This window comes from Otolemur garnettii, unplaced genomic scaffold (genome assembly GCF_000181295.1).
Source record: "Otolemur garnettii isolate 467f Iridium unplaced genomic scaffold, OtoGar3 scaffold00072, whole genome shotgun sequence".
In the NCBI taxonomy this organism is placed as follows: Eukaryota; Metazoa; Chordata; class Mammalia; order Primates; family Galagidae; genus Otolemur; species Otolemur garnettii.
This window is the reverse complement of record NW_003852467.1, coordinates 4,778,566-4,793,313: the sequence shown is the minus strand read 5'-3', so window position 1 is coordinate 4,793,313 and position 14,748 is coordinate 4,778,566. Positions and strand designations below refer to the sequence as shown.

At 34.1% G+C, this 14,748-nt stretch overlaps 1 protein-coding gene across 1 annotated transcript in view; it reads right to left on the bottom strand.

Annotated features, from left to right (window-relative positions):
- Nucleotides 1–14,748, bottom strand: part of DMD (dystrophin) — a 2,307,273-nt gene that overhangs the window by 1,353,545 nt on the left and 938,980 nt on the right. The window contains exon 30 of the mRNA XM_023515448.1: nucleotides 8,405–8,566. Within this exon, the coding sequence (XP_023371216.1) occupies nucleotides 8,405–8,566 (162 nt within the window). The remainder of the gene's footprint in view (nucleotides 1–8,404; nucleotides 8,567–14,748) is intronic.

Here is a 14,748-nt window from a genome sequence, read left to right as displayed (position 1 = left end):
GAGAAGAAAAAGTAAATTATATCACCATGTCATTATTTAAAAAGACACTTGAGAATACAGTAATTATGCTCATAACCAGCATTATATGAAACAAGAGAAATGGAAATACCCATTTCTCCATTAAAAATGGTAAAAGGCAAAATTATGGAACAAAAAATCAATCAAGTATTAATGACATTTTCAATACAGCATTTTACAATTAACCGAGCCGTGAACAGGGCTTTTTATCATGCTTTACCTCATCAGACCATTCTCATATATCAAATTAATGACATAAAAGGGCAAGCAAAATTAAACTGTAGCTGTCTAAAATATTTAATGGAATAAAGAAAACTAAATCAAAGGATCATTGAAGATTTAGTGATAGCAAAGAAAATGATTCTAAAAATATAACAAAAATTTTCAGAAAGAAACATAAGAAGAAGATGCCATGCTGAGATTATTGATTATTAATGGGGAAATAGAACACTGTTAGATTAGTAATTTTCAGACAGTACTTTTGAAATTGTATCCTTAAGAACGGAAAATAGTCACATATAACACATACTTATAAAATTAGATGTGCTAAAGGATCTTAGATGATGTGTACTTTCCAAAATATAAGAACATAAAAAAATGGTTAGGGTCATAGGGAAAAGAATTTTCAAAAGTTCTGGTCCTACTTTACAATAATTAAACAGATAATAAAATGAAAGAAGAAATTCCATAAGTTAGAAAGAATAACACCTATAAATTATATTTTTGTCCTCTTAACAAGTTTTTGCTTTGACTAGGAATATACAACAGGCTAAATAACTAATTTATAGTCTACCAATTTGACAATAGAGTTCTTTTTTCAGAGCTGTGGCCAATGCATATTTATCAGGCGAGTGACCTTCACCCTTGTCTATCTCAATGTACGTGGCCATGGCATACATTTTGAAACCATCGAAATATATTTAGCTATTTTTTTTTTTTTAGTTCAGCTATAAGTACACTGGCAGAGTTTTAGGTTAGAAACTTAATAAATAAGGTGGTAACCATTCTTCTCTTAGCTCCTGACTACTGATAGGAATGGGAGGGGCGGTAAAACGGAAACGTTCTATTTTAGTGTTTTCCGTGCCTTATTCCTTGACCTATGAGTTTGTGGTATATTAATACATTTCTGGGAGAACAAGTGTATGTGGGTTATCAAGTTTGGGTCTGTGAACTAAAAGTGAAATCCTAAACTCTCTCCTAACTGAATAGACTCCTCTTGGCCAAGGGGACCATAAGAAAAAAAAGTCTTAAAACTTCCATTCTCAGCCATGATAAGATGGGAGGTGAAAGGACTCAATTACGCATGTGCATTTTTGTCTTCATACATATTCATAACTCTTACCATATCTTGTTCAACATGTATATTTAGCCAGCCCACTCAGTATAAAATCCTGTCCTCTTTGGTCACTCCCTTGAAACATGTGTTCCTGGCCTACAGCCCGAGTCATGAGTTTCCGTGCCTGTCTGAACAGTCATGTCAGGTTGAGACCCACTCATGGGAAATAAAACTATAACCTCATTTTTTAGTGAACGGGTTAATTTTTTAATATTGAACGTATTTAAAAAGTGGACCATAAATTTTCAGGAGAGAAATACAATCCATAAATATTTCTATGTAATCTTGGTTACAGAATATTTAAAAAATAAAAAAGTGCCATTATTATTTGTAATACACCTGAAAAATTATGGCATGCTTACTTACACTAATGACAGTCTGAGAATATAATGTCCATTATAATAATATATGTCCAAGCAATTTTGATTACTCTTCAAATTAGATAAGTGAAAAAAAAAACTTTAGGGGGAAATTTGGAATGCTGCATAGAAATAATTGGGAAATTTTAGTTAATTGTAGATTAATTTTCACTTGATAGAGGGATAATTATTATGGTGGAAAAAGCAGATCTGAATTTCACTAAAAATGCTTTACAAGTAAAATTTATCAAATGTATTAGGAGGTAAGCAATGGAAACAGAATGTTATTACTATGTGAGATTCTGTGCACACTGTCCTGGTTCTCAAGAAATACCTATTATGTAAGTTAATTCCAGGTCACTTAACAAAATTCTCACATTTCATCCTTTACCGTGCATTAAAATAATGGAGTGAAAAAGTTGATGGCAACCTAAAATTGTATTTTAAAATACAGGCAATCCCCGAGTTGCAAAGATATGACCAATGTATGACTTGTGCTTACAAACGGAGGCTATTACAGGTAACAGGTAAAACTGTCCCTGTTCCAATTTACATACAATTTCAACTTAAGAACAAACCTACAGAACCTACCTTGTTCCTAACCCCAGGACTGCCTTTATAATAACGAAGATATTCTTTATTAGACAGTCTTTTCTATTTTTTTTAAAAAAACAGCTTTATTGAAGTATAATTTATATGCCATAAAAGTCACACTGTAAATGTACAGTTCAATGAACTTGAGTAAATTTAGAGTTGAGTATCCATCGTCACAATCCAATCCAATGTTAAAGCATTTCTATCAACTCCCAAAGAATACTTGTGTCCACTTGCCATACCCCAGGCCTCAGCTAGTAATCTAATCTTTTCAAATATTCTCTTAAACAAAAATATTTATGGACCACATTAGGCTGTTATAAGAAAATAAAATGAGGTGGATGCTTTGAAAATATTAGGCATTCACATGATATAGTTCTTGAGAAATACATAATATATGAAGAGGCTGAAATAAGTACTTCCTATTAGTTATTCCTTTATATGTGAGAAGAAAAACATTCTGTATGACTTAAAATATTTTGAGAGTGTTTCCAAAGCTCCAAAGTTTGACAATGTCATAAAGCACTATGACCAGATGGCATTACGATAGTATTAAGCTCCATTGCAAAAACGGTTCTTGGTGACTACGGAAAACATTTTAGGCCAGTGATTTATTAAATTTCATCTTTCTTTTGTGCTATGAGTGGCAAGATGGCTAGGGCCACATGGGGATTGTCCATTATTTAAAATGTACATTATCTATCACATTTGTCTGGCATATAATTTCCAAACCTTTTTGGAATTCAATGAATTTTCCAAACGTTTACTAAACATGGACTAAGTGGTCCTGCCCTCTTGTACTTGAACTTTAGGAGGTAGGAAAGGTAGGTAGAGAGGGGAAATAAGAACAAAAAAAAAGATTAAACACAATTTTGAATAATAAATGCTAAGAGAAAAGCAAAACAGAATATGTTCTGACAAATGCTATCTGGGTAACTTCTCTGTGAGCTACTTTTGGGGAAAAAAAGTCTATTTGTTTAAGAGAAAACTGGAAAATTATTTGAATATAAATCACCTTAAGTACCCCACAAATGCATTATTATACACAGCTCTGATTTAATAAAAAATACTCAAAGTATTGCAACCATCTTCACCATGAGCATAGTATGATGCTGCTAATTTCATCTTCATATTTAAAATGTATTGGGCGATTTTCATGACACAATACTACAGTTTAATTACAGACGTAAGATAAATGCTCCAGAGTGCACAATATGAAAGATGTCTATTACTTTATCATATATCCCGTGAGGACTTATTACTGTGCAGTTTTCCAAGTACAGTCAATGATGGGTGGCATATTCTAATCTTTTGTTTCTTTTTGTTTTTGAGTCAGAGTCTCACTTTGTCACCCTCAGTAGAGAGCCATGGCAACCTCAAACTCTTGGGCTTCAGCAATCCTGCCTCAGCCTCCAAAGTAGCTGAAACTACAGACACATCTCCATACTGGGCTATTTCCAGAAGCAGGGTTTTGCTCTTGCTCAGGCTGGTCTTGAACTCTTGAGTTCAAGCCATCCAAGTACCTTGGCCCCTCAGACTGCTAGGATTACAGGTCGGAGCCACCACACCTGGCCTCAGAGTCTAATCTTTTGCATCTTCTTCCATTCTTACCAGATATTGTTTCCTACGCTATTAAACATATCAAAATAGCAATCATAATTATTCTAAAATGGAGAGTAATAAGTTCTATATAGTTACACATCAGGGGAACATTTCAATGTTAGAATAAATTTAAAAGTAACTGCACTAGGTTTACCATGGTATCTACTTTGCTGGGTAAAAAGGAAAATATGTGTGTGTGTGTGTGTGTGTGTGTGTGTGTGTATTGCAATGGCCATGTTGAGTTTAGCGTTTAGACTCAAATCTCAAGACTTGTTCCCTATTTTATTCTTCTTTGGTTAAATTAATTTTTACATAAATCTTCAACAGACTCCCTTTTGAAGGTTTATACTGTTCAATTCGTAAATCAGTGAAGTATGCTGTAAAGTTAGACTGTTCTGAGCCATTTGGCAATCCAATGTGCTTATTTACACTATAAAAGCCTGTTTTATTGCCTAATGAAATCATAAACTCAATCTGATAGACCAAGATCTGCACTTAGGTCTTTATTTTTTAAGTCATTGATTTTGATTGTTTGGAATATTTACATTTCAATGTGACCGAATATCTTATCTTTAAAGGGAGTTAGAAGATTTAGCTTCTTCAAGAAACACAGGAAGACCTCAATTGATGTGCAGCTAGTGTAATCAGATTAAATGAACAACTTTATTGTATAGAATACTTAGACTATTGCAATAACTGTTAGGCAACTCTATTATTTCTTGTGGTAAGCTAAGTACCAGAGTCATGTTTTCCTCTATAAAATGTGCATCATCAAAACATAATGATATACAGAATTTCAACAGGTGTTCATGTGGGGGCGTTCTTACATATTAGAGATTCAAAAACTTATATTACTTAGAAAAGAAAAATAATGTGCATGCATGTCGGACTATCTTTGTCATTTTAATAAATTACAAGTAGCTATTTAAAACCTTAAATGCCATGTGAGTTATGAACTATTTTTCAAGTTTTCACCTTACTTTTTAAATTACTCAGGTTCAAGCTTTTATATTATTCCTTTATGGACATATATTTTAGGGTTGTTTCATTTTCAAAGTTTTTATTCAAATTGCTAGTACTGGGCAATTTGATGCTGTGATCGTCATGACTTAAGATTGTAGTTTATTCAAGTTTTTGAAATAAAATACGTATAGATCAACGTATGTTGATCTCTTCGCAGTATGTGGTTTTATTGTCTAAAAGATTAGCTTTACTTTTACAAACTCATGTCACGAAATAAGTAAAATATTTTTCAATCCAATGCAGAATCAGAGGGTACAGTTTTCTAATCATGACAGATAACTGATCAATTAACAGGTTAAGGAAATGAGAAGATCTTTTCTTTCCTATCATTACAAATGCAAATGGAAAAGGGAAGGATGTATCTTGATCTACGTCTACTTTTACATTTAATAACAGTATACCTGTCATAAAGGAAAACACATTGCACACATTTCCTGAATGCAATCATTTTTATACAGGAGGATCTCAATCTTAAAACACAAAGAAGGCTCTATTAACTGCCTTAAATTTAGTAGCAAAACCATCAGTGCACCACACGGTGGAGGCAGACAGCCACAAATCCGTGTGACCAACGTTGGACAGAAAATCAGAGCACGTATCTTAAAAACTACTAAGTAGGGTAATATTCATTTTTTCCTGCTTCTCAGTCAGGAATTAAAATACGCAATTTCTGAAAAGAGAAATGAATTCCACCTTAGCTTTATCAGTAATAAACTTTTATGCAAATTTACATAAACACACGTTTTCTGTTAATACAAAGCATTGCAATTAGCCCGCGTTTTGTGTGCAGACACATGTCTGTATATTTTAAATGGGAGCATTCTGGTGGTGTTCGTTGGTGCTTTATCCAATATACTAGGCTTAAATATTTATTTTACAAACCAACTTTTTACTCTTTGCTTTTTTTTTTTTTTTCCTTTCATGGGAGTTTTAAATTGAACTCCAGGAAATACAATCCTTGAAGTAAATCCGAGCAGTTGATAACTCTATTCCAGAAAACAATTCACTTGCTGTCATCTTAAAATAAAATCTCAGAGAAGAAGAATGTTTTAATAGCTTTCAGGTGGCTTACATTTTCCAATATTGTATATTACCATTGGGGGGATTCGATGTCAGGAACTATCTTAAAACCCAAGTGCAAAGAGAAATGCATGGAAAATGGATTTGAGTGCATTAGTATTCTAACATGTTTTGAAGTAGAAATGAAACTTTTTAACTTATCCATGTTCGGCTACTTGCATGTATTTTTCTACTGCTATCGTCAATATTTTTACTATGGCTTTTTTATTTGAGAAAAGCACACAAAATATCTTATATTATTATTAAAAACTAGTAATGCTTATAATATAGGCTTTCCCAAAAGTTGCTCAGAAAGTCACCATCCATAGGGAAATGAGGGACTTGTAGCAAAAATATACCTTTACAAAATATTTCCCTGAGTATGGTGACTTCATGGGCAACTTTTGGGACAGCCTGTAGAATCCTGCATCCATTTCTAAATAAAAGAAAATGCACAACCTTTTCAGCTAAACAATATTTTTTTCCTGAAAAATTCTCATTTTTCTTCTAAAACAATCATAGGCGTTTCCTATCAAATTTGCTACTCACAGTTTTGCTCTACGGGCCTCAAAAAGTAGCTTTTTACATATTTTAAAGTACAAATGTCTAATTATAACATTTATTATGTGTATCACTCAAAATTTCCCTTAATTACATTGAGAAAGTTATGAGCATTCTTTAATAAAACATTCCTTCAAGGTCATGACACTATAACATTTTTAAAGGCAGTTATTCTTGGAATTTAGTTTATAATCTTGTAATTCATCTCGATTCAATCACAATGGCTCATTTCTCCCACGTATTTTACTATACCTCATCTGTGATGGATAGTCTGATACCATGACTTGGTCATCACACATTCTACGTGTACAACAAAATAGCACATGTACCCAATAAATACGTTCAACCATTATGTAGCAATAAAAAATTCCTATGTGACCCACATTTGGATAGTCTTAGGAACAGTGAATGCTAGAGAACTTGACTAGGCTTGTAGAAGCTTGAAAAATGTATATACTGGGTAGAGTATATATGAAAATATCACATGTACCCCCCAAAATATATATATTAAATATAAAAATTAAAAAAGAAGAAAAATCTCAAGAATGTTTACTATGATCTCCCATTTCTATTTACTCTTGTTGCCCCAGTGAAAAGCTCCGATGAGGATTTCATCTCTAGGATTCTCCCTGCTGTTCTCTTGCTGCATCCCCTATTGCAATGCTATGCATATCCTAAGGCACCCTTTGCTTTGGACCTTCTAGGCCTATCAAATTACCCCGGTGCTCTGCTGTACATAAACAGGGACTTTCTTAGTCAAACTTAGACAATATGGTAAACTGATTTATGCTATTGGGTACAATGATGACCCAGGACACCAATTTCACTGTGATTTATTTCACTGTAATTATGCTTTAACCATAATCTATACATATGTATAATATTTCATCCCATAATTTATTTCAAAGTGAATAAATTCATTACGTACACCAATCAGTAGGCAGATAGTCTTTGTGATTTGTAGATAACCTTTGAATGTCCCTCTCATCATAGCATATAGATCGAAGTTATGTTTGGTTATTGGATCCATAACATGCACACAAGATTTCAAAAGTATCTGTCTTACCTTGACGCAACTCTAAAGACATTTAAATAACTAGCATCTGCGATACAAATGTATTCTATACATTGAAATGCTCCTTTAAAACTTTAAAATAGAAACTTAACATTTTAAAAATCCTTCTTAAGATGTGTGTAAGTTTAGATATGGTGCAAATTTACTCATTTCAAAGTCAACTTAGATTTACTTTCATTACTATGTTAACTCTAATTCCAAAAAAAAAAAAGTGCTTAACTACATTTTCCTATGTAAGATTGAATTCAGAGTTGAACGTATATGGGTTGAGTGTATATGTGAATATATCCACTATGGTCAGTAGTAATAAGACTCAAATTGATATTGATCATTTTGCATTACTTGCTTATAGCACATGAATGAAAAACAATATAGATATTATGTGATTTGTGATTCCAGGATAGCACAGATGAGTTGATAATTAAATGTTTGAGACTGCTGTCTAATAGTACCATAAAACATATTTTCTTTATCATTTACATTTCTACGTTTTCCCTGCAGCTTTAGTGTAGTTTGAAAACACTGATAAACAGCAGATCTCACTCTGCCTGCCTTTTAAGTGTTTCTATTCAAAATTCCTCCATTATATACTTTCAAAAATAAATCTTAGAGTACTCATCTAGACACTTTTTCTCTGTTACTTCTGAACAGTCAAATCAGTCAATCGAAACTGTCTCCTGCATAACTTGTTGAATACACTTCGAGTTAGAAACTCAGCAATGCTTTGTTTAGGTAATACAACCCAAAGAACAGAAGCTCAATCCCAGATGTACTTGCCTGGGCTTCCTGAGGCATTTGAGCTGCATCCACTTTGTTGGCAATATAAGCTGCCAACTGCTTGTCAATAAATGCGAGGGACTCCTGAATTAAGTGTAAGGATTTTTCCATTTCCTGGGCAGATTGGATACTCTGTTCAAGCAACTTTTGCCTCCTCACGGCCTAAAGACAAGAAGGAATAAGAGTGAATCAGTTAAATGTTTACTCTTGGTTGTTTTTCGCCAATCCTACTGCACAATGAAAGAATATTCTAGATTCTCCCACAGTCACCTTTTTGTAAGATAGATTCCGCAGCTTCCTGCCACTCATTCAGCTCTGCTTATAAAAATTATATATACATGCACATATATATATGAAAAAGGAAAAAAGAATTAGCACACAAAACTACAGAATTGGGGTTCTCTGCAGGGCAAAGAACACAGTATCATGGACATCAAGGAAAGAGGCTGGAAAAAATATTAGCGAAATCATCCCCGTGATTGCAATCTGTTGTTCTCAGACCGAATGCTCCTCCTGATCTTATTATATAGTTCAAGAGATTTGGTTTGCTTAGAATAGGGTCATCGTCATCACAATCCAATTCAAGACAGATAATCCACTTCTACCAGTGAGACACATAGACAATCTGTTCAGAATAGACTCCTTGTCAAAAAGAAAATTTTAGATAACCGTCTGGTTAAGGATTCCTTTTGAATACTATTTCCACCAGCTTTCTATGATCTATTTTTTTTTCACGATTTGGATTATGGAAATTGTCTGTACAATTGGATTTGTGTTAGTGCTGAAGTAGAACAAATAATAAGTAATCCTAATATAGCTGCAATTAATCTTGATTGTTACTATAAGTATGATTAGGATAATTTAACACTTTTCAAGTATAAATAGCATGCTGAACAGACTGCAAAGTCTCCCTTCAAGGATCTGTTCACCTTTAAAAGAATAGTTACAAAAGTAAGGAATGGGACCTGGCAACTTTTGGGGCATTCATTAAGTCATCAGCATAGAAAATAGCTTCCTTTCCTATGCAATGTGTAGGCATGATTCTCTGGTACAACTCTCCTTCCCGCAGACTATCGTGGGGTTTTAAAAGTGATCTGGACTTTTATATGTATGTACATAAAAATTAGATATGACATAAACAATATAAATGTTTGTCTTAATGACATTGGAGATGTCATTATTCTTCAATGAAGCCACCTAGAGCACAATGTTGCTCCAGGAAGAATATATTTAGAGGTATCTGGACCAAGGACGAAGGAGGTAGAAGTCTAGTGATGTTGCAGGGGAGGGGAGGCCTTCCCCAATGTTTCTCCCAGTACCATACATTATGACTTCTGGGGTTTTTTCCGAGGCCTTCTTTGCTTTTCATTCTCCCCATACTCTTAGCTTTATTCCTCCTTATATGCTGACAACTCTCAACTCTACATTTCAAGTCCACGTTTCTTCCTGATCTTCATGGTTGCAAATGTATCACCCTCTGGGACATTTCCCTGTGGATGTTCTACAGCCGCCAAAATACCACCACCAAACGTGGACTTGTTGTGTGCCACCTTCTCCCTTACTGCGCCCCGCTCCCAATATGCCTCTGTTCTTTCTCTGTATTTTTTTTCCTATTTTAGTGAAGACCTGATAATTATTGCCTTCATTAGGCATAATTCTGGATAGCTCCACTTCCTTTATTATGTCCTTCATGACTTTGCTGCTAATCAGTAAGTCAATAACTAATACTTTCATATACCTTCTAAATATTTCCTGGGTCCATTCTTTTCTCCCTCTCCCCACAGCCATTGCCCTAATTAAGGTCATAACTAAATCTTGCCTCAAACATTGTACCAACAGCCTTTTTGTCGGTATTTTATCCTGCCACATCCCACCTACAAAGTAACTACGGTATATTCTCTCCAAAATGAAATTATGGTTCTCTGTTTAAAATCTTTCAGGGATTCTTCATTTTTCTTAGGATAGAGCCTTATTCCTGGATACAGCTTAAATGTCCTTCCATGCTATGGGCTCTGCTGTGGTCTTCTAATCCCTGCTTTAGTTATAGAGAGACTTGATTTTTCATTTTCCAACATACACCATGTCCCTGCTGATTCTTGGCCTTAAAGATGCTGTTCTCTTTTTCTAGAACAATCGCATCCCCCACTTCCCTTTGTTGGATAATTTATCCTCTGAGTCTAGCCTCACATCTTCTCCAAGTGGCTGTTCCTGACACCCTCTAAGCCCAGGGAAATAATTCTCCTATGTTATCTTTGATTTACAATTTCTTTTATTTGATAGAAACAAAATTTTATAAATTTACAGTTTCTGACATGGTGTTTTAATATATGGATCTGCTGTGGAATGGCTAAATTACACTTAATATTGAACATATGCATTACCTCACATGCTTATCATTATCATATTCTCACTTGCACTTTGTATTTGCCCTAGCACGTACCATGCCATTTTGTAATCTCCCACTAATGGTCTACATTTACTTTGCTATGAGGCCTTCACTGGGCTGTCTTGTTCCATCTTCAATACCAGTTATTAGAATTAAGCCTGATGGTGCAACTAGATGAGATGGAATTGTAATGAGACAAACAGAAAAGTTCAACCAAAGACAAAAACTGATTTACAAAATAAATCAGGTGGGGGGAAAAAGGCCACTCCTGCTCAGAGATGTATTCTTTGGATAATAGAACGACTTGTTACTTTTTGGTATTAAAAGTTGCAGAATAGAATGGGATGTTATTTTGGGAAGTATTTTATTCTCTTTATATTTATTCTTTAAATTTCAAAATATTAAGTGGATACAAATGTTTCTGAAACATGGCTTGAGTCAGGGCTGTAAATGTGCCCCCATCACCTGAATAGTGTTAGGTGAGTTTCTTGTCCCTGCCTTCCTCGCCCTTCCTCCTTCTTCCCCCGGCTTGATTTCCTATGACTCTATTTCCTTCTGTGGAATCTATCTCTATTAACAACCTCTAGATCTTGGGTAGAGGATGTTAATAGAGACAGATTCCACAGAAGGAAAACATCATCCAATGTTATGCCTTGTTATCCAATTTAAACATAGTTTTTCTTTTTCAGTGAAAATTTCAGCTAGTATTTTTATCAGATACAAATTCAGATAATAATGCTCATGGCGGTAACGAGAGCCTCTGTATTGTACAACAGATTTTCTGTAGCCTACCCAGAGCTCCTCCAAAGAAATTGATCTTTAATGATAAATTTGTTGTATCATGACAAGTGGTTGGGGAAACCTTCCAATCACAGCATGTAGTGAGTGCTACTTAGGTATTGTTCAAATTGGATCCATTCACTGGTAAAAAGCAAACAGAATACTCTTTAATTCCCATCTGTAGAATTTTAATATAATTTAATAGAACAGAATATAGCATATTATTAAACCAAATATATAGCCTTAAATTGTTTTTAGAAATCTAACTTTTTCTATTTCTGAACTTCTACAAGCTGAAAGGAACAGTGTGGTCTAAGAGAAGACGGCAGAGTTAACTTCAGCCGGGTTGGTTCTTTGCCTTGCTTGGCAGTCCATAATAGAGACATCTTTACACAGATTCTTTGATTATCTCTGGTGCTAAAAAAAAACCCTGCTGTCATTCCAAGCTTGCAGAATTCTTTGAAATAGTCATGACATGAGCTGCTTTCTATTTCTAAACACATTATTAGGTAGATCCCGATGGCATGCCATGCCTGGGAATTTTCTGTGACTGCCTACTTGACTATGGCATCTCACTGAATGGAGTTGATAGGAGGTCCTGAACCATAACTGGAGTTTTCTTGTCATTCCAGAATACTGCTCAACTGTTTTAAAATATTATTTAATATTGTTAGCTAATTCATTCAACAATAAAAAAAAATTATATAGCCTGACAGAAGCAGCCAATATGGAGAAAGTTAGAAAGACCTGAAAAGACTGTTAGTCAATAACAAAAATATAAAAGTAGAAAACTGAGTCCAAGTAATGGTTACCAAGAAGAAAACACAATTAAGAAACATTTAATCCAATTTCCAAGGAAAATTCAAAGAAAACAAATTAACACAGATGAAATGAATTATTCTATTTCTTCAAAGGGCTCTGTAATATAAAATAAGAAGTTTTCAGAAAAAGTTTAATTACTTTTGCTGGCAATGGAAGGTCGACTACACAATGAACTGATTGTTCAACACATTCTCAATCTTAAAATAATGTATTAAGTTTGGAGGCCACAGTGTTACAAATACTTAAGTCAAAGTACAGCACGCACAAGACACTCTAGAAGAACAGATTCTTTATGTGAAATAAAAAATAAATAAGAACTGGAACTAAAAGAATATATTTAAAATATGAATCATGCTTAAAAATAAAAAATACAAAAACTTATCCAAATGGCTTTTTACCCACAAAGCTACGTGTTCTTGTCTGTCTTCTTATGAAAAAAATGCTTAAAATCACTGATTATCAGGGGAGTGTAAACTAAAACCACAATGAGATACACGTTACCGCTGTCAGAATTCCGTTATTCAAAAGTCAAAAAACAATAGACATTGGTGTAGTTGTGGTAGAAATATAAACTTGTTCCACTGATATGGAAAGCACTGCACTGGTATATGCATGGACTCTGTGGTGGAAATGTAAACTTGTATGGAGCTATGGAAAGCACTGTAAAGATTCTTTCAATAGCTAACTAAATGTAGACCTATCCCTACCATTTGATCCAGCAATACCACCACTGGGTATATACACAAAGGAAAATAAGTCATTTCATCAAAAAGACACCACTATCCAAATGTCTATTGCAGCACAATCCATAATTGCAAAGATGTTGAATCAACCTAAGTGCCATCAACCAATAAGTGGATAAGAAAAGTGTAGGGTCTGTATATAGACCTCCATATGTACATATGCACACATACACCATGGAATTCTGCTAGGCTATAAAAAGGAATCAAATAATGGGTGGCGCCTATGGCTCAAAGGAATAGGGTGCCAGCCCCATATACCAGAGGTGGCTGATCAAACCTGGCCCTGGCCAAAAAAAGAAAAGAATCAAATAATGACTTTTTTTCACAGCTAGAATTGAACTGGAGGCCACTTCCTGAAGTGTATCAAGATTGGAAAAACAAATACCACAAGTTCTCACTAAAAAGTGCAATCTAAACAAGGGATATATATGTTCATAGAGAGGTATAATGAACATTGACAACAAGGAAGGGAGGAGGGTGAGGGGGGCATGAGGGATAAAAATCTACCTATCAGGTACAATGTGTACTATTCTGGTTGGGTGTACCTCCAAAGCCCTGGTTTCAGTATGATAGAATTCATCCATATAACAAAAACACACATATCACCCCATTTTTTTGAAATAACAAACTATCGGTCTCATACATATATTTAGTAAATTCAATATTTTAAAAAAAATTTACTTCATTTAAAAGGCATGGAGATAGTTTGTGATTACACTTGAATTAGGAGTGCGGGTTTTTTCCACTACTAACATAGGATCTGCTGAAAAAAATCATGAAAGTATATTTTCCTGACAATTTATATTTATATACAGCAGCAAATGCTTATTGATCACCTCAGATTTTCAAGAAAATCTAGTAGAGTGCAAGGACAAAACATTTTTCTGCCAAACAAAAGAAGTGGTACATCAAATCATATATTACGTGAGTTAAAAAAGAAAATCTGAACAGTTTTCCTGTCTAAAATTTCCTATCCTTCACTGACTGCAATTCTTCTTTTAGTTCTATCATCCAACAATTTAAAAATAAAATATGGCTTAAAAGTCAGTATCTTAAAATAGAGGAATGTACGCGAGAAAGTCAATTCACATTCTAAATTATTCTGACACCATAAAAATAATCTAATATTTGTGAGATCGAGGAGTGGGAATGGCATAGCTTTTGTCATTATTTTCTTTGTTCTCCTTTTATGAATGTGTTTAATGAAGCCATGTTATTGTTTTATTGTATTTTTTTCACAAATGGGCAACAGAATTTCAATGCTTGCATTATAACTCGGGAAGATCAACTGGGTAAGTGGCTTAGAAGACTGTTTTTCATCAGGTTTCTCCTTGCCTTGGGACCCCATGTGGAGGACTTGAAGAAGTATATGAGTCTTAAGGAATAGGAAACACGATTCTGCCAAAGATGTACTTTGACTTCTTGGGATTTTTTATTTATTTATTTTTTTATTATTTTTTTTATTATTAAATGATAGCTCTATACATTAATGCAAACAGGGAGTACAGTGTAGTGTTTTCACATACATTTTGAAACACTTTCATCAAGCTGGTTCACATAGATTTCATGTAATTTGCATAGTCATTGTGTCAAAACATTTACATTCTATTTCT